Source organism: Brachyistius frenatus, unplaced genomic scaffold (genome assembly GCF_029030835.1).
Source record: "Brachyistius frenatus isolate BFR_SWC_R1_liver_20210118 unplaced genomic scaffold, ASM2903083v1 Contig_26, whole genome shotgun sequence".
Lineage (NCBI taxonomy): Eukaryota > Metazoa > Chordata > Actinopteri > Embiotocidae > Brachyistius > Brachyistius frenatus.
The window spans coordinates 3,388,081-3,411,269 of NW_027210625.1; the positions used below are offsets into that span (position 1 = coordinate 3,388,081).

General features: G+C 42.1%; 2 protein-coding genes across 3 annotated transcripts in view; both read right to left on the minus strand.

The window, feature by feature from the left end:
* LOC138620791 (inactive dipeptidyl peptidase 10-like) overlaps positions 1–1,308 on the minus strand; it is a 40,788-nt gene extending 39,480 nt beyond the window's left edge. For both annotated transcript variants that reach the window (XM_069698322.1, XM_069698321.1), the window contains exon 1: positions 987–1,308. In XM_069698322.1, the coding sequence (XP_069554423.1) occupies positions 987–1,046 (60 nt within the window). In that variant the 5' untranslated portion in view covers positions 1,047–1,308. The remainder of the gene's footprint in view (positions 1–986) is intronic.
* A 4,631-nt stretch (positions 1,309–5,939) lies between these two features.
* Positions 5,940–21,977, minus strand: LOC138620797 (fibronectin type III domain-containing protein 4-like). Its single transcript, XM_069698328.1, has 7 exons — positions 21,225–21,977; positions 13,076–13,191; positions 9,681–9,782; positions 8,465–8,567; positions 7,623–7,712; positions 7,359–7,525; positions 5,940–6,729 (listed from the first exon to the last, which is right to left on the minus strand). The coding sequence occupies exons 1-7, from the start codon at positions 21,301–21,303 to the stop codon at positions 6,688–6,690; spliced, it is 699 nt and encodes a 232-aa protein (XP_069554429.1). The 5' UTR covers positions 21,304–21,977; the 3' UTR covers positions 5,940–6,687.
* Positions 21,978–23,189: the final 1,212 nt, after the last annotated feature.

Below are 23,189 nucleotides of genomic sequence, written 5' to 3' on the forward strand. Positions count from 1 at the left end.
TTGGTTGCACCATTTCGTCCTGCTTATTTATGAAGGGAGGATGACTGAGCTTTGATTTATGACAATTAAAATCACTTGGGCTACATAATGTATATTAAACACCACAAAGCGTCTGTGTCCATGTTGCAGTCCGTGTTGCTGTGGTCATGGAAAAACTTCCAAGTCTAAATCTTGGGAAATGTTTTTGGAAGTTCTTGAAAAGTGTCAGGAAGAGGTCAGGCTGCACAGATTTGCTCCAGAAACAGCAATTCTCATGTATCTGAGGAAACACTTGAAAAAGTGACAAACTTCTTTGCACAATTTCTCTGGGTTATCAGAGCTCCCACCTGTCAGACTCCTCCCGTCTTGCTGCTGAGGGGCTGCAGCGGCGCAGGATTGTGCGGGATTAGACTTTGGCTGGCTGTTCGTCTGCCTGTCGGAGGCATCTGCTTGCAGCTGAGAACCGCTTTGCATAAACTGCAAGCAATAATGAAGCTCTTTAATGTTGGAGCCTTCACTGTCGCTGTGTCTCGGCCTTGTATTCTTCTCTGGATATCATCAACGAAACAGGAAGAGGTCGCCGAAAACATAGCAGTACTTTGATGCTTCAGTTTCACTGATGTACAAAAATATCCAGCTGGAAATGTGGATTTAGATTCTTCAGATAAGAGCTGTATGCTGAATAATCACCATAACGTTACTTCTTTGGTTTTAATTTTGCACCACATGAATCCATATTTGGAAGCAACACTTAAAAAGTAGACCACAGCCTTTTAAAGACAAAGTATCATGAGGCATTGGGGATTAAACCGTTAATGTTAAGCAGGACTTGTTAGAAGAGTGTGAAAGTACTGACTGCTTAGAAGTAACTATGGCAACTATGACACGTTAACAAGCCTTTAAAGTGTGATGCAGTGATGATAAAAAGTGTGAAAACTCTCCCGGAGTGAGACCTAAGATTCGGTAAAGATTGAAAAACCACCAGAAAGTGAACAAATCCGTCTTACCTTGGTGTCCTTTATGGGCTGACACTTGATCTGATGGGACACGGATGCAGTTTGGTTCATCTTTGCTCCCCAGTTTCAAGGAATGCTCCTTTATCTGTAGGCAGGAGGATGAAAAATAAAATCCCAGCCAAGACGTTCAGTTTTAAAGTTTCCTTGGACTTCCCCCCAGTTGTGTCTCTGCTCCGAGATGACCAGAGCACAAACTGCGGCTGATCAGACTGAAAGCTGCAGAGCTCCTGCACTGGAAACGCTCTTCGTTGTTACTGAAGCTTCACTGGAGGCAACACATTTAAATCCACAGTGTTTTCCCTCCTTTGTTTCTCTCTTTCTGAATGCATTTAAATGTTCCACCTTCCCTCCCTCCCTCTCATCTTTTCCTCTATAGCAACTATGTGCCGCTTTATATGCAGCTGACAGACAGTTCATAAACCAGGATGTTTGCCAGTGCCTCCCACATACCACGACGTTTCTTCATCAGAATGCAGATTTGCTGGAGGCAAAGATATGCAGGCGTTTGGTTTGATCTTTTCCATTTGAAGCATTTCTCTCTCATTCAAAGGTTCTTACAGCTTGTTTTTCTTTTTTGAAGGACTCATTCAAGTTGAACTCAACAAGAAATCCACTGGTGTTTGTTTCTTTATTTCACTTGAAAGCTAGGTTACTTTTTTCAGTTTGAACAATGAATCCACTTGATGTAAAAGGAGTACATGCAGACGCAGAGCAGCAGACAGACAGAAAGTGATAAAAGCTGCACACAAAAATACTAAATGTTATTTTTTTTGTATTCATCCAGCAACACATTTGGTCTAGTAAGTGGTTTCCCCACTGAGCAGACCAGTATATATATATATACACTGATCCTCCTTTCCTTGACAAGTTTCTAATTAATATCCTGCAATTATTTATCAATGTTCTGATGGTGGAAGGTTTATTTTTTTACCTGTTAATATGTAGATGGACAAAAAAAAAAAAAAAAAAAAAAACTACTTTTCTGGAACTTTCAGACAGAAAATATCCAATAAGTTAATCTTATGCTCAGAATTTCCAAACAGAGAAAGAACAATAAGCATCCTTTCCTTAATTTTGATGTCATCTGTCATTTCTTAATGAGACCGAGTTAAAATATGAGACATCTGTTTGTGGAATAAAGCCCGTGTGCAGGATCATAAATCATTTCCCGGCAAGATGTGAAAGATTCATGAATGTCATTTATCCATACATCCAGAATGTTAAATATTCATCCCTCTTCCCAGATTTGTTGTAAACTCAAGACAGTAAACTGCTGTTGCTATTAAAAATGCAGGAATCTCATTCATTTTTGATGATGAGATGGCTATTTTCCATGCAGTTAATCATATTTATTGTCGAGTGTGATCGCTCTCATTGAGCACTATAAACATTCTCCGGCCTGCTTTCTATTGGATTTCCTTTCGCTTTACATATAATGTCAACAGTTATAAAGTGACTCAGGAGGTCAGATTTATGCTTTTCTGATGGATACAGTAAATAGGTTCTGTATTCCTTAAAGCTTTACTCGTGTACTCACCTTTGAAATCCTGCAGAACTATTTTTTTGTGTGTCAGCAGATGAGGTGTCACGGTTCGGGTCTGTCTGCCTCTTCTACGTTTCGTTTGTCCTCTTTCTCTCACTCCCTCCGCCCACCAGAGGTCCCAGTCTCTCTCTCTGTTGGTCTCCGCTGCCACGCCCACCTCACCTGCTGCTAATCACGCAGCCTGCCCCACCTGCAACCACTCTGCAATCAAGCCCAGTCGGTTACTGCGAGATGCTTCAACCTGCTTGTCGTGTGTCTGAATTAAAAGTGCATCGAGTTTCTTTTTAAGAAAAAACACTGCACAGAAAAATGTATTTATAGCTTTTGTGCCTGGCAGATTTAAAGATCTAAACGTTTGAAAGATGATATGGGCGTTAGAAGGCCATCAGAGAGTCAAATGGACTAATAACAGAATACATTAAGGAAAACAAGGGAGAGTGTTCAGTGCTTTGTCTCCTGTCTCCTGAGTTTAATAGCACCTCTGGGTCTTTCGCCTGCTTTCAAATGTCCTGTTTGAATTGCAGAAATAGAGTGTCAGATTACTCTACGAGCATATGATCAGGTTATATCAGAGGATCTGTATCCTGACGGAAATGTCTCGTCATTTAATGTGCGACTGAACGTCACACAAATCAGAGGGGATCATTTGAAAGAAAGGATATGTGTCTTTTTATTGAATTTACACCCCTATCATATTATACACGATATGTGCTTTATAATGATCACTGCCGATATCTCGTTTCCTCTGCTGTGTCCAACCACACAAGTTAAGAGACTACGCTGAAGGATTTCCTTGCGGCTGAAACTCATAAGATCAATGCTTCTTGTCAGTCATGATCTCCCTGAGTCTCTAGCCCTTTGTGATGAGTGTCTGAGTAGTGGATCTCCTGCCCGATCTTCTCTGCTGTCCTGGTTCTCAGGTACCCAGCGTCGAGGACGTGGCAGCTGAGGAAGACGTACCAGTTCCTCCCCTCCTCCTGGATCTTCAGAGTCAACGTGGTCTTTGTCTTCCCCATGAGAGCTGTGTCTCATGGGTGCAGGAACTGGTGCCCTCCTGCCTCTGAGGCTGGAACCAGAAACCCCAGGAGATGGTGTGTGTGTGTGTGTGAGGCTCCCTTGAACTCCCTGCTTCCTTGGTGGTGTTCAACTGCACTCAACTTTCTCTGGAAAAATATATTTGCACAATTACATTTGATCCTTTTAAATATCCTAAGAGTAAGTGAATGTAACACCAATAAACACCAGGTCAGCAAAGTTTGACAAATTATCTCTCCAAGATATTAAAATGCTAAAATTGAATTTATAATTAACCACATATAAATCTGACATCTTTAAATAGACAGTTTTTTCTGACCACATCAGTCTAAAATCTGAAAATATTCTTGTTACCATTAAAAACGAGAAAGAGCAGAACATTTACACGTTCAATAAGGTGGACGAAACCAATGTTTTTAATTATAGTTTAAAAAATGATTACATTTAATTTAAAATTGTATTTTACAATAATAAATGTCTTTTAATTTGTTGAAGGTCAAATATAAAACGTTAACTTTTTTTTTTTTTTTTCAGTGTTTAAGTAAGGAGTTAATGAGGCTCACCTGCCAAATAACTCCTGACAAACACAGCCGAGTTATTAACTCGTGTTTAAATCTCAGTGACATTAACGTGCACATGTTCGGAAAATGTTTACAGACACAGCAGATGAAGAAAATTCTGCTCACCTTCATTATTTGATGAAAATTATCCTCAATGAATCCTCCAAAACAAACATTGACATCCGCCGTTTCCGGTTTGATTCCGCCAACATGTGACACCGCCACCTGCTGGACGGGAGAGTGAACCGCAGGTATCGACACACTTTGGGATCAACAGGGGAATATGATGGGGAAAATAAGATAACTAATGCCGGAAGGTGTTACCGGCGGCGGCCACGAGGGGACGGCATTGATTTTGTTGTTTGGACCACAGAGCCCACATATATATTTATGATATACTGGACCACATGTTATAGTATGACAGTTTTATCCTATTTTGGACCACAGGTGTTATGCCCAGTCTTCACCAGGTCCCAAGCAGCCGCATGAGCAAATGAATGGATTTCGGTCAACGTCAATTTATTTACAGTATTTACAGATAAAGTGGTTTAACTCAGAATAACTTCCGGGTGAGCTGAGGCCAAAACAAGGAACACAAAGTCTTACTTTCCTAACTAGTAAAAACAGGACAAAACGTCGAACAGGAATGTCTGCTCACCCCTACAAGGTCCAACAATTCACTCGAAACTAGAATACAGCGCTCAATGGAGGCGGTGTGTTATGTTCGGCGGGTTAACATCTGAAGGAACCGGCGAATTCCTTCGGTACGGGAACAGCGCCATCTTTGGTTGGTAAATAGCACTGCCGATGCCCAATCATCTGCGAGCCACCAATCACAGAAGAGATCCAATTACAGGACAGGAAAACAAGATTAATAATAACCACATTCGTAAAACATGCTGTAGTCTGATATGTTTTTTTATCCTATTTTGGACCACATGCTATATGGTATGACATTTTCATTATTTTTTTTTAGACGACATGCTAAAGTATCACATTTTTATCATATTTTGGACCACATGCCAGTTTTATGATTTTTGTTTTGGACCACATGCTGTAGTGAGTTTTATCTCATGATCTCAGAATCGGGCCTCCCACCTGCAGGAAAAGGGACTCCAAACGAAATCTGATGGCAGAAGCGGTACAACATAGAAAAAAAAAAGAAGGATTAATCCACAGTCAAAAAGCACTTCATCAATCTTCTCTGGCTCCTCTCCCTCTTTTAATTTTACCTCCTACTTGTCACAAACTCCTTCTGAGCATCAGACAGGATGACGAGCCCCGGGCCAGCTGTGATATTTCAGTCTGTCGACCTGCCCTTTACCTCACCCCTCACTAACAATCCCTCCTTTCCTTTGTCTTTTGTTTGGGAAGGAAGCTGGGATTGAGGCCAGAAACAAAAGACAAACACACTTCACTTTTAACTCTGAAGGTCAAACAGTGCCTCAGGACCTTCCGGTGACCTCTGACCTGGGAGGCCTGGAAGCTGCAAATCACGTCCCCCTGTGGGGTGAACGGTGACATTTTCCTTTATTCAAATGTGCCAGAAAGATATGCATTCATTTGAAACATATGCGTACCTTACTGTTTGCTTCAGCAGCCGGCCAGGTTATTACTGTTGATCTGTGCCAAGAAAAATTTATAGAAAAAATAACTCCAGAACTTGTTTTCTTAATTTCTAATCTGTCAATGGGTCTCATCCATGCACACAAATACTGTCACAGTTTGCGGGACTAAAGCTCCTTTGATGGAGTTATGGCGCCATCTGCTGTCCAAACCACATAAATGCACAGATAATCACCAGGATTAATAAACAACACAAAATATGTTTATATCCAGCAGATAAAAAAAGATTGGTCAGACAATGCTTTTGAAGAGACGAGACTTTTACAGGTTTGATCCTAGACTCCTCCTGTCCACATGTGGAAATGTCCTCGGGCAGGTAGCCAGGCAGCTGTGTTAGTGTGTGAATGGTTTGAAACGCTGTAAAGGGCTTTAAGAAACATATAAATTATAACAGTTTTAGTTGATTTAATTAAACAGATTATGAAATTTTTACAGTGTAAATTCACCGCCGTCAACTCCGACATTCAAATATTTCTGGTAAATTCGTGACTAACACTTTCAGCATTTGTACATGTTCAAACTGTGTATAATACACTGATGTTAGTGCTGTACATCTAATCACGGATTATGAAAGCTGAGTTAAAGTCACATGAAGGACTCACACAGAATAGTCTTTAAAAAGGAACTCAGATGTGTGATCCTGTCGACTAAACACCTCGTCTCAGCGACATGAGAGGCGCACAGGACTTGACACACAGCTGGCCGACATGCTGGCAAATATTCACAATTAGTCTCTGACATCAGAGAGAAGAAAACAGGAGATTAGAAGTTCAGAAGGCTCCAGCATCCAGCTGTCCTACAGCTGTTTCCACTGTATTTCACCACGAGAGGGCAGCAATCGTCCGCTGACTCCACAGTAAATCAGCAGCTCTGTGAATCCTCTAACTTGTCCTTCTGAGCCACAAGTTTCCAAACCATCATCCAAAACTCAGACCCTGATAATGCTGATGGAGGAGGACGCTCTGTGCAGCTGGAAAAGAAGGAGATGCAGCGTAAATGACACACAAATGCTGGCATGTGTCACAGTTTATGAAGCCTGCCAGAGATTTAATACCTGATCAATAAGTTAACTGCTCCCTGTGGGCCTCAGTGGAAGAAGAAACACTTCATTCAATTTCTAGAGTGAAGCTGCAATTTTTAAAAAAATCTTTTATTACTGTTAGTTTTTAAATTCCTGCAGAAATCCCAACGTTTTGAGGAAAATGTGGACGCAATTGTTTTCTATTCGTTGTTATTTTCTGTGCCATTAATTAAATCTTTCTCTGCGGTGAAGACACACTGAGAGGTGAAATGATATCTGTCCAGAAGGAGGCGCTGCAGCCGGGACACTTGTAGCTTTCTGGACTAAATTTGCAGATTTTCAATGAAGCTGCTCCCTTTTTCCTGAGCATGTCACTGAAGAGATGCTCAGCAACAACCCAACAAGCGTTTGCAAGCCCGGTTGTTTTATATTTAGCCGTGATGGCAGCAGCTCTGGTTGCTAGGAGATCTCTGATGCAACTACAAAGGCTCTTCAGAGGAAACAAAATATTCCTGGCAGTGTTGTAGAGAAGTGCTGCAGAGAGGAGGAAGAGGAGGACGTTTTCTAAAAAAAATCACCCTGCTGCTGCGGACGGCTCCGTTGTGGTAGATGGGCGAGCTGCCGGCCGAGGCGTTGTAGTAGGAGGAGGTGGGTCGGACCGGCGGCCTCTTGGTTTTGTCCTTGGTGACGTTGGAGTCGTTGTCTTTGATGATGTCGTACTGCCGGCAGAAGAGGGCGATGACAGCTGGAGAGAGCAGAAAGAGACGAAGTCAGACATGTGACAGAAGCACTCAGACGTGCGCGTCAACACACACACACACACATAAATAAATATGTCTGACCTGCCCACAGCAGCAGCACAGTGGTGATGATGAGCAGCTCTCCAGTCTGCAGGTGAGGAGTCATACCGAGACCCTCCATCGCTGGTTCATCTGCAGACAAACATCACGTCACTGAAACAGCATTGAATGGTTAAACAGGGACGATTTCCAGCTGCAGACTCGTCCACATTTGAACACTCAACACTGACAATCTCTGTGTGTTCATGTTAATGAAGGAACATGTCAGCCGGTGCAGCAGTGTGACTCACTGGTGTGTTTTCAATGGAGACAACAGTGAAGCTCTGAGACACACAGGAACAACAGATATCTGAGCAAACGCAGCACTTCATGACATAATTACACTAAAACCATATTACTACGATGTATGAGTGTATGATTAACTGCAAATATCCTCTATATAATACTGTAGATTTGGGACATTCGTTCATATTTAATATTCATTATTCAGCTCACTTACACAACATAACTGTAATAGTATTTTACAAATAATAAAGTTGCCCTACTGGATTTCTTTCTAACAACTATTTATACTATTTACACTTCTACAGTCTAAATAAATTCACGTTAATACTGTGAATACATTTTAATGTTCCCTTATTTTAATTTTTTTTAAATTCAAAGCATTTTTAACAATCTGATTTCAGATGTTTTCCTTCACTATTGTTTTATTCAATTTTTTTTGTATCAGGTTATTTATTTATTCTGAATGTGTCTTTTTTCTGAACGTGACCAAATCAAATTTAGATTGCAATGAAAACAAAGTGACTCGTGTCTTTTATCCCCAGAGATCATTAAAGTGTGACATATTTTCAGACTTTATGAGTTTGTTTGTGTTTATTTACTGTGGTCCAGGACTCCGGCTGGATAGTGGTCGCTCCTCTCCAGAGTCCTGAAGTGGACGGCCCGGCTGGGCTGGCTGTCACCGTGCGGCCCGACTGACTGCACCTGAATCCAGAGAAATAAAACAGAAACAGATCTTCAGAAGGAAAGATTAAGGAAATATTGGAGCTGTAAGACAGCGCCAAGTTCTTCACAGCTGAACACAAACTCTGGGTACATTATTCCCACACTGACATTAATGGAGGATGGTATTGTGTAATGATGGTAAGAAACTGGCTCGCTGGAGATATTTGGCGAGCAAGTGGTGCTTTGCTTTTTGGCCGGCATCCTGAATGATCATTGGAGGACACTGACGCAGAAAGGCAGCTTAAAAGGTAACAGAGGGAATATAAATGTGAGCTCCAGACTCATTTGATAACATTCAGCCACCAAGAAACAAATGTAAATGTCACAAGAAAACGAGTTTGAAGGGGCAGATCTCATTCAAACTGAACACTGAGGTGTTTCTAACAGCTACAGTCGAGTTTATGGCAGTAAAAATCCTGTTTAACACTCATACATGAAGAGAAAGCCCCCACTGAGACACACGAGGCCTTAGACTGCCAGACTGGCTGCCTCCACCCACACTGAGGCCAGAAGTTGAAAACAGCAAGTCATTGTTAGAAAAAGAAGTTCTTGAATTCAACTCAAAGTATCTCAGTGTTTGTTCTGCTCCAAATAGAAAGTCTGATCTCTGCAGTGTCCCCTGAAAGCCAGAATCTGTCCCCCTCTGGATAATAAGACCAAACTCCACAGAGGATCTCGCCTGCCCTCTAACAACAGGTCGGAGGTCAAACCCTGCCCGCCCTGGACCTGACGAGGCTTAAGTGTGTTGCTCAATGACAATCCTGCAGGACGACCGCTTGCTGACGAGCACATTTACCTGCAGCTGAAGGACAACGTGTGTCAGTCTATTAAGGTGTAATGGATAATAAAAAGTTTAATGGAGTCACTGATGCTTCAGAGCGCCGCTGCAGATTCTCACTGAAACCTTTAGCTGTGACAGAGAAGTGTCACTGCTGAGGTTGATTCTACACTCACAGTTAACTAGAATAACATTTAATTAAAATGTGTGTGTGTGTGTGTGTGTGTGTGTGTGTGTGTGTGTGTGTGTGTGTGTGTGTGTGTGTGTGTGTGTGTGTGTGTGTGTGTGTGTGTGTGTGTGTGTGTGTGTGCTACCTGGACGCTGTAGTGTGTGTCCTCGTCCAGGTCCCACAGCACGCACCAGCGGCTGGACGTGTTCACCTCCCGGATGGAGCGCTGCATCAGGCCGTCCTGCCTCTGGAGACGGGAGACGTGCACAGACACACGCACACGCACACGCGCACACACACACACACACACACACACACACACACACACACACACACACACACACACACACACACACACACACACACACACACACACACACACACACACACACACACACACACACACACACACACTTTGCATGTCAGTGGAAGGAAGGTAAATCAAATGGTGGGAATTGATCGATGTATTTTATTGACATTCTTAAAAGCTAACATCAGAATTCATCACTATGTCACCAGATGAAGACGAATGTTTGAAATGTGTTTCTGTAACAAGCAGCTTCACCTCATAAGAATTCAGCTCAAACCTTCACTTTCCCACAAGGGGGAAGGAAAGGGCCTGGAGGCAAGGTAACACCAGCGATCATCATTCAGAAGAAACCAAAAAACAACAACACATGTACAGACAGAGACTCTGTTGTGGTGCAAGCAGCAGCAGAATTAACGAACAAATGTCACCTTCAGAGTCAGCAAGGTAAACAGATTGTGACATGCTGGGAAAACTTCAGTGTGTGACAACAGTTCAAAGACACTGTTCAGAGGATGTTCGAGGTGTTTTGAGCCTGCAAACACACACAGTTACTTATTTTCACATCCAGCAGCAAATTTAGAGCCGTGTGATGAATCGATGTCCAATGTGGACTCTCTTTTAGCTCTGTTTATGGTCTCCACCACCTCCAGCAGACAATATCTGGTTGCAAACATTGGATTTTTTACAAGTTTATCAGTGCCTTCAGCAGAAAGCAAAGCTATGAGCGCTGAAACCAAAAGAATAAAGCTGTGGTAATTTTTAAGACGGTATAAAAATCCATTAAGTTGAAAAAGAATCTGTCATAATTAGTTGTAATTGTCACCATCAGTCACTCGATCCTCTGCCAAGATTCCCTCAGATTATCGTAGCCATAACTTTCCCTGAGAGGCAAAACAAAGGGCAGAAAAACACCCTTAAAGTCTTCTCTGCTGCTCTCACAGCTAATTTTCAAGGCAGGATTTCATTCGTAAAATAATTCTGTATAAAAAGATAAAATATTCAGACAGGGAGGCAAAAACAGGATTTTGAAAGCCAGAGGAACATTTCCTCTTCATCATTAAGAGTAGATCACACTATTTAGATCAGATTTTAGTGGGAAACCGTCCGGGGATGGTCACTAGATTTTATTCTATTCTTGAAAGGGGCTTGACTGGATGTACGAGTTTAATAACTCGTACTCAGAGTTCAGCCTCAGAGACTTTAAAAAGTATCTGCAGGTTCAGAAGGGCTCTCACCCTTAGTGAAAACGTGACCCTGAAGTCCATAGGTGAACACAAAGTACAACTATTTTTATGTGGAGAGAGAAGTCTGCAGCAGCCTGAGTGAAGTGGAACAGGTAAACAAATCTCTCCTGTGTTGTTACGATGCTCAGAAACCTCACATGTTCACAACAGACAAAACCTGCAGGTTTATTTGATCAACATCAGCCTCAGTTTAGCTTCTGTTTCTGTTTGGGATTTATGAATCAGGATTATCACGAGTCTCAGATACACAGACTTAAACTGGGTTGCTTCCTCTGTGCGTGTGTGTGTGTGTGTGTGTGTGTGTGCACAATGTTGCGTAATGTGTGAACCTCTGCAGCCGGCGCTCTGGGAGTTGGAACAACTTCAGATGATTGAAGTAACTCTTTGTCTGAGCAGAGCCAGTCGTCCTGCTTCTCCTTCACAAACGGAGGCCTCTGCTTGTTTGTAAAACACACTGAGTGTGTGAAACCATCTCAGAAATCAAGCCGAAAGCCCGACGCACGACCACTGCTGCTCGTTTATAAAATCAGAATCGTCTTCTAAAGGAAATAATGATGGAATATGTGCTTGATTGACAGTGCAGGCTTTTATATAACAGCATCTTTTGCCCTTTTGTAGAAGCGAACATTTATCAGGAGCAGCTTTTGATGACTAACAGTGGAGAAAAGAGCTCCTCCTGCATGCATACTCACTGCATCCACCTGCTCTCGTCACCTCCCCCATTAATATTTGAGGATGGGTTTTACATAAGAGCTTTCTGAGGTTATGGCAGGAGATGTTTTACATCCCCATCCTGTCTTTTCTTCAAAATGCCACAAGGTTGATGGATTCTGACTCAGACGTGAGGCGACTGAAAAAAGACAAATATATATATCTAAAGAGTTGTTTGGCATCGCCGCCACTGTGGATGTTCCTCCTATGAGACTAGTCCCGGCCAAATCATTTCCACTAATGGAGACAACTCCCACTCAGAGCTTAGCTAATGTCTGATTCTCCTGTTGCCAAAACTGTGGGTGGTAAAAAAAAAAACTGATTAGGAAAATGAAACCGAGCTGAGTGAGCAGCCGGAGCTTCAAAAAGAGACGCGAGACAAACACAATGTAATGGGAGAGTTGATGTGAAATGTGTCTGAAGTACATGTACTGCAGGTGGTCACTCTGCATCTGACAGGAGGTGTGAGGCGTTCAGGCAATGTCAGTAAATTATATTGTCTCCTGTACATGTGAGGCTTTCAGGTGGCATCTGTAAATTGCAGCAGCAGAAAATAACCTACACTTTACCTCTCTGAAATGTCTGCATGCATGTTGGTCCCTCATTGTCCCACTGTGGGCGGGTAGATGCATTCAAAATTAGGTGTAAATAATTGTGTTAACATCCAGTTTTAAATCATTTAAGGGCTTCTTGTAGGACTTCCACTTTCTGAGATGTATTTTTCAGTTTCAGTTACCAATATGTGTTGTTTTTGTCTTCTTTTTGGCTGCACTTTTTGTAATTAGGGGATTTGTTTTTTTATTACGACTTCCAGTCGCATGGACCAACAGACAGCCTTTGACTTTGACAAGCTTCTCAACAAGTTGGATATTTATGAGCAGACGTGTCCAAACTTTTCAACTCCCCTGTGACTCAAAACGTTAACTGTCTGCCGGCTTCCTGAATGACACAGCGGTTTTAAAAACCCCTGCAGACAACAGCAGGAGACAAAATGAAAAAGGAGTCCGCTCCTCAAGAGACAGAGACAATCACAAAATATATATAATTAATCTCTGAAGAAGCTCTTTTGTAGCCCGGAGCATGGCAGAGAACCAAGTTTTCAGGGCATTTGATTCATAGTTTGGATCCCTGCACAGTTAATTCAGCTGAATGAAAGCGCAGAGGGAGGCAGGGTGACATCAGGGTGAGCATGCATGCTCATTGCACACACACACACACACACACACACACACACACAGATAGATGCAGTGATGATACGAGGCTGCTGCATTGTACCTGCTGTGAGATGGCGTATCCAATGACAGTGTCTCCCTGAGGGACGTTCCAAGTCACCATGGCCGAGTGCGCCCTCAGCTGGGTCACCGATACGTTCACTGGGGCTGCTGGCACAGCTGTGAACACATACACACACTTGTATTAATTGTGAGGGACGGTCAGTGAAAGTGAGACACCTCACAGTATTTTTGGCCGCTGAGGGAGACACAGACACTAAATGACCCATTACATCATATTATTCCAAAAATGTTACTTGTTGCTGTATTTTAATGTAACACACACAGTTTGGTTCAAATTAAATGCCCTATATGAATACAACTGCTTGAAAACTTTTCATTAACACTACAGAGAAAATGGGACCCAGAATCTGTCAGATATTGACAGTAATATTATACATTATACAAGAGTGATAAAAAAAAAAGAAAAAGCGTAAAGATAATGATTAACTTGAACCCTGAACATGTAAATAGCGAATGTTCCCATCAGTGTCCTTGAAAGAGAGAAAGAGTCTCCTCTCTCGCTGTGATTCAGTCTGATGTGTGAAATGTAAATGGATGATCACACACACGTACTGTACTCACACACTCATGTTAATGATTCTCTGGGGGCAGGTTTAAATCTGAGGAACTCGCTAAAGGAGTGTGGGATTCTTTTATAGCACTAAATCTTCAGGAAACACTGTGACCTTCACTGAGAGCGAGAGAGAAGATAAATAAAAGGAAAAGCTATTTCAGTGTCATTTGTTTTTTTCATGGAGTAAACAGAAGGGATTGAAATGGAAAAAAGGGGAAGTAAAAAAGCTGCATAGATAAAGAAAAAAGTCACAGGAAGAGGAAAAAAAGCAAAGAAAGATTCAAAAGAAAGAAAAGACAGACAAGTATTGAAAAAAAAGAGGCACAAAGAATGAAAGCAAGAAAGGTAAAACAAACAAACAAGGCAAATTGTCATATAAAGACAGAAAATGAGACCAAAAGAGAGGACAATGGCAAAAGAAAGAAAAATCAGGAAGACAAAGAAACAAAATGACAGAAACACCAAACAAGAATGAAAGAAAAACAACAAAAAAAAGACACAAAACTGACTTGTTATATGGGAGGAAAAGACAGAAAATACATGCAAATATAAAGAGAAGAAGCATAAAGGAAAATTAAAGACCAAGAAGTACAAAGAAATAAAGAGAAAACAAAAGAACAAGAGGACAAAATGACAGAAAAAAACCCTGCAAGAAGACAAAATGAGACACAAAGACATAAAAGCAGGAACATAGAGGAGCAGCATCCTTCCACGACTCTCCTCCCAATGATGAGATAACATCTAATGGAATCAATATCTGGATTTTTACTGCGAGTCTGGAACTATTGATGAGTCGAGTTCATCCACTCCAACTTCTTCTTCTTCTATTAGTGCAGGACAGGAATAGCACGGCACATTTCTCATCAGTTTCTCTTGATGCAGAAAGCAATTAATATGTGACCACTAGTAGTGTGTGTGTGTGTGTGTGTGTGTGTGTGTGTGTGTGTGTGTGTGTGTGTGTGTGTGTGTGTGTGTGTGTGTGTGTGTGTGTGTCGTTAAAAAAAAAAAAAAAAAAAAGGTGCCCAATCCGAGGTGAGAAAGCGCTTGCATTGCAGCCTGTTGGGCCTTTGAGGCAAAAAAAAAAAATAAAACACAAAACGCTGAGTTTTTACATTATTGTGCATTAAAGGGTTTAGTTTTTCTATAAAAACCTCAATAATTTACATACAGACTCTTATTATGTGGATTTTTTTTTCTGATCCAACAAAGCTTGTGTTTTTGAGGTCCTCTCCAGGCTTCACTTTAAACATCATATTAACCACAACAGCTTCACGGTGCTGTTCTTTTGGCTTGATGATCAGCTGATTGCCGTCTTAATCGCTGCAATCTTGTCTTGGGTGGAGACTACCAAAACAAAAATGACAGAATTGCCTCCCCTCTGCTGTAAAACCAAAGAGAGCAGCTCATTTCCGGGCCGGTGGAAACCAACTCCCCAAATATTTGGTGACAGACTGAAAAAAGTCCCAAACTGAAAGCATCCAGTCAGGCTCTGCCGAGTACGACCGTGAATGTCAAACTCTATCTCAGGCTAACAAGCTAGCCACAGCTCATTATGCAAGCCAGCCTTCCCACAAGTCCCTTCAGGACGCGCCGCCCGCCTGCCAAAACATGCTTCAGATTCATTAAAGAAAAAACCCACCATCTTTCATTGACACTGTTACACCAAAGGACCATCAGGGCTGTGATGGAGGGCGTCAAACTCCCTCTGTCTCCAACTTCCTACACTTCCCAGAATGCCCTCTGACAGCTGACAGCTAAGGAATATAAACCTGTTGCATGTGTACGTGCAAGTGAATGGAAGTAGAAAGAAGGTGGGAGTTTTTTTCCAGTTGAGAAAAAGCAGCATTTGTGTGTCTACTCAACATGTCCTGTGGCTGCAAAGCATTCTGGTCTATTTCCTGACACTGTGGGTGGAGAAATTGGCCACTGTGCCGATTTGCTGCCAAATTCCTCCCTGAACGATGACGGCGGTAGAAAAGAAGCGCCTGCTGTTTAATTCTGAGGATCTGACTCAAATGTTTACAGCTGAGTTTTTCATGAAATTAAACTCAGACATGCTTGAATATTGGACTCCTTATCTGGAGCGTGGCTGAAGAGATTTGCTCCCATTGAGCTCCATAAGAAAAAGATGTTCTTCAAATGAAATGCAAAGCTACTTCTGGGAGGTGGGGCGATGGCATGCCACGTCAGTGGAAAGACACAAGTGGGCACAAGTGGGAATTTGCCATAGGGGATGCAAATTGAAGCAGACATGCATCCATATCAGTTGAAAATGTTTCTTTTCCAGGGGCGGTATGAAGTGAGAAGAAAAAGGAGAGAGACTCAGACAGATCTGGAGTTTCTAGTAAGATCTGAGATCACTTAGAGCCAGAAGGTGAGAGGAAGTATGCTTTAAACATCCGGACTGGGAGGTGAGATCGGTGGGTCACCGCTTGGTTGTAGCACTACTGCCAGCAACGCACCCGCTTCCCTTTAGTCACACAGATCAGATGTTTGTTGACTGTTGTGTCCACAAACTTTTGGGCATGTAGTGCATATAGACATGGTGCCACAGGAGGAATTTGCGTAATTTGTGTAAAGAGAAAAGAGGATATGTAAATGTTCCAAAAACAAAGGTGTTCACATAATGAATGTGTGCAGTAAAAGCACATCCTCCTCCTACACACACACACACACACACACACACACACACACACACACACACACACACACACACACACACACACACACACACACACACACACACACACACACACACACACACACACACACACACACACACACACTCTGTAGAGAAACACACATTCAAAAGCATGTTTTCTTCTCTCTGATAATGACAGCCAAGCTCCCCCCAAACTCCCAACACACTACTACTGCTAAATCCTAGCTGTGTTAATCTGGCAGGGCTGCTCACACACTGAATAGACTTCTGCAATTACATTATACACACCTGGAGAGGAGATGAGAGAGGAGGTTTAGCTGATGTCAGGAAGAGAGAGGTGGATGAAAGACGACGGGAATATGACAGAGCGAGGGATGAATGAGTTGGAGGAGGAAGAAAAAATAAAGATGAAGAGAGAGCAATTATCCCGGGCAGATATCAAGAGATGGCGATAGGGAATTTTCAATCTTTTGGTTTTGAGAGAGAAAAGACGCACGAAGGGCAAAGTGAGACGGATGGACGAAGAGGGAGGAGAAAAGATCAATGTAGAGGAAGATGGAGAGAAGGAGGAGGAAAAACAGGGAGTAGGAGGAGGAGGAAAATGTGGATATTGATTAAATGATGAAATATAGCAGTTCAGGTGGATGTTCGAGCACACACTGCTCCTACATGTCCTTACTTGTCCTTCCTGTTTTAGGCTGCTTTGACTGAATTATATATTTATGTTCATTCATTTTTAATTTTTTGAGCTGGCATTTAGCTGCTTTCAGGTCTGTAATTATTCTAAAATGAGACAAATTTGGGATTCTGGTTTGTTTTCATGATTTCAGACCTAATTCTGTTAATTAGAAAAAAATAACCATAAAAGATCTGTTACTCTATAACTCATATGACAAAAACAAGTGCATGCTGATTAAGGATTTATTTTCCATTTGAATTCATTACTTATTTGACACAAGTATAATAAACTATCACTGTGTTTTTGTTCAGTGTAATTTCACATAAATTAGCAGCGGGATGGAGACTGATTTCCCATCAGGCCCACGTTTGAGCTGATGTTAGCAAATCTAAGTGGCCGAGACCGACGGCAAAACTCCACATGGCTGACACGCTCACAGTGACAATGTTTACCATCTGAGTTTACAGAGTGAACCAAAATCAATAGAGATCTTTCACGAGAAGAAAAGTCTCCACCAGGATCAGCAAAGTCACATTCAGCCTCTTCAAATCATGAATCTGTAAAAACGTTCACGTGAATCCACCCAGTGGATGCCGAGATGTTTCAGTGTGAACCAAAGCGGTGAACCGGTGTGTTTTCTCTGCAGCTCCTGGAAATACTGCATCCATAAAAACAACAACAAGCCTTGTGACGGCCGATGTTGACCTCGCTCCTCCTGGAGTAGAGTAGCCCGTGACATACGGCTCGAGCCGGACAGCCGGCCATAAATCACGGCCCGGTAACAGTTGGCTAATAGACTCAGACAACCTAATCTGGCTAATGGCTCCCCTCCACTCTCTGAGATGGATGGATGTCTGAGCATGTGTGTCTGTGTGTGTTCTGATATAGTAACAATCTGTGCACACTGATTTAATTTACAGTTTGATCTCAGGCAGATTAAGCAACACTGGGCCCCTGGACAGAGACATGTGAAAGGCCCCCAACTCTTCTTACGTAACAACGAGACACAAAGATTGAAACAGAAACATTGTGTGTTTCTGTGCAGCTGTTTTGTGTCTTTCCAGACATTATGAGTCTCTGTTCAGTTATATTGTGTCTTCAGTCATTTTGAGTAACTTTCCAGTCGTTTTGCATTTCTTATTAGTTGTGTTGACTCCCTTTGTAGTCTTGTGTCACATTATAGATGCTTGCCTTCCTAACAAGAAACATTTACAGTCAGATACTCTGTCCAGGGGCGTCCTGACCACTTGGACCTCTGTACGTCTGCCCTGGAGGCCTGTCCAGGAATCCTTCCATGATTACATATTCATAAGACATGACACAAGACTTTTCATTCATACATAAGCTTCTTTGAGTTAACAGAAAATTGCTAATCTGCTGATTAATGACCACACTCATTATGCAACAACATTTTTGAACTGCGGCCAAATGTCGGCAATTAGCAGAGAATATTAATTTGCTCTCGGCCGGTCAAGTTGAGTCACGTCCCCGAAGAGCCCATCAGTGTTTGAGCGGCAGTGATGCTGCAACACTGAAACAACACAAGCAGAAGAGGAGGCGCAGGGAGAGAAAAATAATACTCCCCAACATTGAGCGGAGCAGGAAGAGAGGAATCGCTGCATGAATTTAAAAAAAGCACTTTACCCCGCTGCTGCTCTATAAAGACCTCCTGTGTTCTCACTCGGTACATGTTTATAATCCCCTTCAAGCTGCACGTGTAGTTTGTTCTGTTTCCCTAAGACTCTTGTCAAACAGCTTGTGTCTCCTTCCCAAGGTTTTTATCTGGGAGCGGGGTGATGTGACGCAGAAAAACACAACAGATCAGGCTAGTGTCTGAAGACACTGCTCCTTCAGTGTTAAAAATTCACTCTTGACCTTGAGAGCATACTAGATATAAATATTCTGACTGCGATGTCCACTTATTGAGCTACTCCCAGGCCTTTAAAACACATATTGTGGCCTTCCGCAAAACTCAGGAGTCCTCACAAGACGTAAGATCACAAGCTCTTGATCACGTGATATATTGGCTCCTCTACAAAGCTCATATTGGTCTTCTGAGACGTTCTAATTATTAAATGAAGCTTGGGTTCAATGAGGAAGATCTGTTTCCTCACATTTCATCTTCATGCTCTGTTTTCTTCATCATTTCCGCTTTCCCATGCTTTCAAGTCATTCATTCAAAATAATGTCATCACTAGACTTGAGCCAATCAGTTTCTCGTCCCAAAACATTAGAAACCCCAGCTCAAAACAACAAAGATCCACAGCTGTAATGATAAAAATATAGTAAAAGTGTTAATCAAACCTTGAATTCATTCTATCATTTACAGGTATACCAGATAAAGTGGTCTTTCTTGCATTTCTCTGTAATTCCTGTCTAACAAAGGCATAAAAATGTCCTGAAAATGACTAAAAATTATAATTAAATACATGCATGTGCTTATCAGGCAAAGGTCATAGAGTTACAATACTTCTGATGCTGGTTGACCTTGTGTATCACCACATCTAAACTCCACCTGTTTCAATACATAAAATATCTTCAGACTGAAGATAAACACAACTTGCCAAATAATTTTATGACCGCCACAGATTTTTCAGAAAGATTTGTATCGCAGGCGAGAAAACAACTCTTATTCATATCATTATCATCTCCCGGGGGCAGTGAATGTATTATTGAGAATTTGGAGAAATTGAGTTTAAGTTTTGTCTCACGGTGAACAAAGATTGATCTGGTTGGTGAGGTCCAACTTAACACGAGATTCAGGCTCATAAATGGTTAGACTTTTATACAAAGCCTGGAGGCTCTCATACTGTCATGTCACCTGTTGCTTCAAATTCCTACAGTTCAATCTTTTAAAGTCAGACATGATTTAACTGCTCTGTGCTTCTGTCTGAGATTCATGTTCAATGCTGAAGGAGAAAAAAAAAAACTCCCCCCTAGCTGTTTTCTTAAGAATGAGAAACCTCATTTAAACCTAAGAAGTGGCAGAGAGCAGCAGGATGCAGTGTGGTTAATGAGCTCCAGTAAAGGCGTGATCGGAGGAAAGTAAAGGCCATGTGAGGAAATATAAAAGTGCACTTCATTGGATAAATCAACACGGAGCCTCGTAAACACACATTAGCCTCCTCTTGGTATTCAGTCAGGTAGAAGCACGTTGATTCGTTTGCAAAAGGCTGCTTTGCATCAGACCTCGTGTGGAGGAGGAATCTGACCAGTGGCTCGGGTCATTTACGTGCATCCCTGCTACAGCTAATTAAACAGACCAGAGAGCGAGGGAGACATTTCCTTGAGATTCTAATCTCCTGATAGATATTCAATTAAGACTGTGACAGTTTTACAGCAGCTGTTAGTCTTGTTAAAATGTAAGGCATAAACAACACCCAGCGACGCACAGCTCAGCTCAAATCAAACAGGTGAATGCACAAAGCAACACGCTACTGCAAAGCTGAGCGGCTGGCTCCATTTGAACTAAAGTCCTGCCCTCGGTTGTATATGTTGATCACTTCTCAAGGCAAACACCCTAATATTCAAATACAGGACATACATATATGAAGATTTTAATGTCTTTTAGCTCCTTCAAATCCAGTTTCCTAATTAAGTTTGCTAAAATAATGAGTTATATCTTCACACTCAAGGTCACGGTTGTGTTTCTCATCCTTTTATACGCATTTCCCCCTAAATTGAGCCTGACATGTTTGCTCACTAAGTGGCATGATATCATCACCTAAGAAACACCTGCAGGCCAAGACTGATTCTTGTCATATGTATGACTTCTTTTATCATTATCTTAACAGTATTATTCATTGTTAATATCTGTTAATATTGCATTGAAATTATCCTTCCATTTTTCATCAGTCAGAGGGATATGCCTCGAGAGTCAAACCAGATGAGATTTAGTGAGGACAACAGACACATAATGGCTTTCTTCCCTCTAAATTTAGTGTTTTCCTCATGAAGTTTTATGAATGTTGGGTTTTTGAAAAGATGGATTTTTGTATTTGATGTTAATAAAGCACATTGAAATGAGCTTAATTTAACAGAAACACAATGAGAGACACCTGCATCATATCCTGGTGCAAAATATCACCATTATGCAAAGCTGTTTGCCAGATGTTTGCCAGCTGTTTGCACCCATAATGTCACCTTGCCAACACTGTTTCATTACTCAACTTTCATGAAAGATTATCATGTTAATGTTTGGTATGAGATGGAAAACAGTAACGAGAGATACTCACTTCCTCCGACCATCCCCGGTGTTTGCCAGCAGGCCAGCAGCAGCAGCAGCCCGAGGTCCAGGTGAGGAGACGCGGTCATAACCTCCTCTGTCTCCGCGCACACTCGCGCACTCACACCTCAGGCTCTTCAGTCCGCCTCCTGCTCTTCTTTCCCCCTCCGTGTCACTCTCCTGCGTCCTTACTGGAGGTTTCCCCGCGGGGTCACCACTGATCCCTTCATCTTGTGGTAAAGCAGGCACAATCTGACAACCTGCACCGCGCTGGTTTTCACTCCCAACTTGCACAAAGTAGGTCAGTAGGTATGCAGCTGCAAAATAAAATCGCCTCAGATGAATGCAAATGAGAAATCTCTCAGTCGGTCTTCTCCTCCAGCAGCATAATCCCGCAGCCCGGGGAAGCAAACAGGTAGTTCGCCCCTCTCCGCCACTTGTCCTCGGCTCTGTCCGTGTCTACGCGGCTCAATTTTGCGTCAAATGTGAGTCGGAGACGCGGACAGATTCTCCGAGGCAGGTGGAAGGTCGCCGGAGTTTCAGCACCGCGGACGGCGTCATCTCAGTGAATATGACGATTTTTTTTTTTTTTTTTAAATAGGATTTAAATAAATAAAAATGTCTCACAGGAGGACGCAGGAGCGCAAAGGTGGTCTGCCTCATCCAGAGAGGGCGGCAGGCGGGTTTAAACTGGCAGATTACGGGAAATCCGGAGGATCAGAAAATGTCTGTCTGCAGGAGCTTCGGTGGAAACTCCAAACACACACAGCAGGTCTTCACGGTGCTTCTGGCGGCACCGACACAAATCCTGTCACTACAGAGCATGGAGGACGAGGAGGAGGAGGAGGAGGAGGAGGAGGCAGGAGCGAGAGGAAGGAGAGAGGGAAGAAGAGGGTGGACGGCTTCATTTCTTTACACCTAATTACCTGCATGTTGTCAGTGATAAAGTGCCAACTGTTGATTATGTAATGAGCTACTGATTTGAATTAATCCATTTACAGATGAACCAAACTACGACCCATCTGCCATCCTCCAAATGTGTTCATTTGGATTGATTTAACACTTCATTTCATAAAGATGTATTTTGCATGCTTTTTTCTTATCATGAAAAGGTCTACATTCAGTTTGAATTCAAGGGGGCAGAAGCTCCATTTAAATCCATGACTTTCAGCAAACTATTTCAACAGTTTAGTCCATTAGCTTTCTACTTCAGTACATATCTATACTTTTTAAGTACTTCACCCTTTATTGATTGATAGCTACCATCAAACCATTCTTGATGCTCAAAATGTTCTATATTTCTGCAAAAAACATGAGCTAAAACATTATCAGTGTTCAAAAAGAGAACCTAATTAAACCAAAAAGACCAACATTGTATAATTGGTCTTTTATTTCTTGAGGGAAATGATTTAATATTAAATATCTGACAAGGACAAATGATGGTAATCTCCCTGATTAACAGCTAATTTGAAGGTCATATCTAAGAAAGGTGTTTTCAGTCAATGAGAGAATATCAGGCGTGAGTTGATGCACTGTTTGATTCAAAGAACAGAGAACCATCTGAGCCTCACAACATGCTGGTGGAAGTGCATCACGGCACAGACAGAGGAGGTTTCTGAGGAGCTCAGAAAAGAGTTTTTGATGCTCATCAAAGTGGAAAAGGTTGCAGAACCATCTGCCTAGAATTTGGACTCCACCAACCCACATCAGACAGACTGTGTACAAGAGAAGGGCATTCAAGACCACTGTTACCCTCCAAAGAGGTCTCAAAGGAACCCAGAGCAGCTAAAGGTTTCTTTCACATGAGCTAATGTTGATGTACATGAGTCCACCGTCAGAAGAACGCGATGTGCACTGCAAGGGTTGCAAGGAAAGAACGCCTGCTCTCCAAAAAAGATCATTTCTGACCATCTGCAGTTTGTTAAAGACCACGAGGACAAAACCAGAAGGTGTTGAAAAAATGTTTAGTGGGTGT

Excerpts from the sequence above, each read along its gene's own strand:
- LOC138620797 (XM_069698328.1), bottom strand. The coding sequence starts at position 21,303 with ATGACCGCGTCTCCTCACCTGGACCTCGGGCTGCTGCTGCTGCTGGCC. Across the intron at positions 8,568-9,680 it reads ACACACACTACAGCGTCCAG|GTGCAGTCAGTCGGGCCGCA; the intron begins GTAGCACACACA and ends CTCTGGATTCAG. Across the intron at positions 7,526-7,622 it reads TGTGCTGCTGCTGTGGGCAG|CTGTCATCGCCCTCTTCTGC; the intron begins GTCAGACATATT and ends TGCTCTCTCCAG.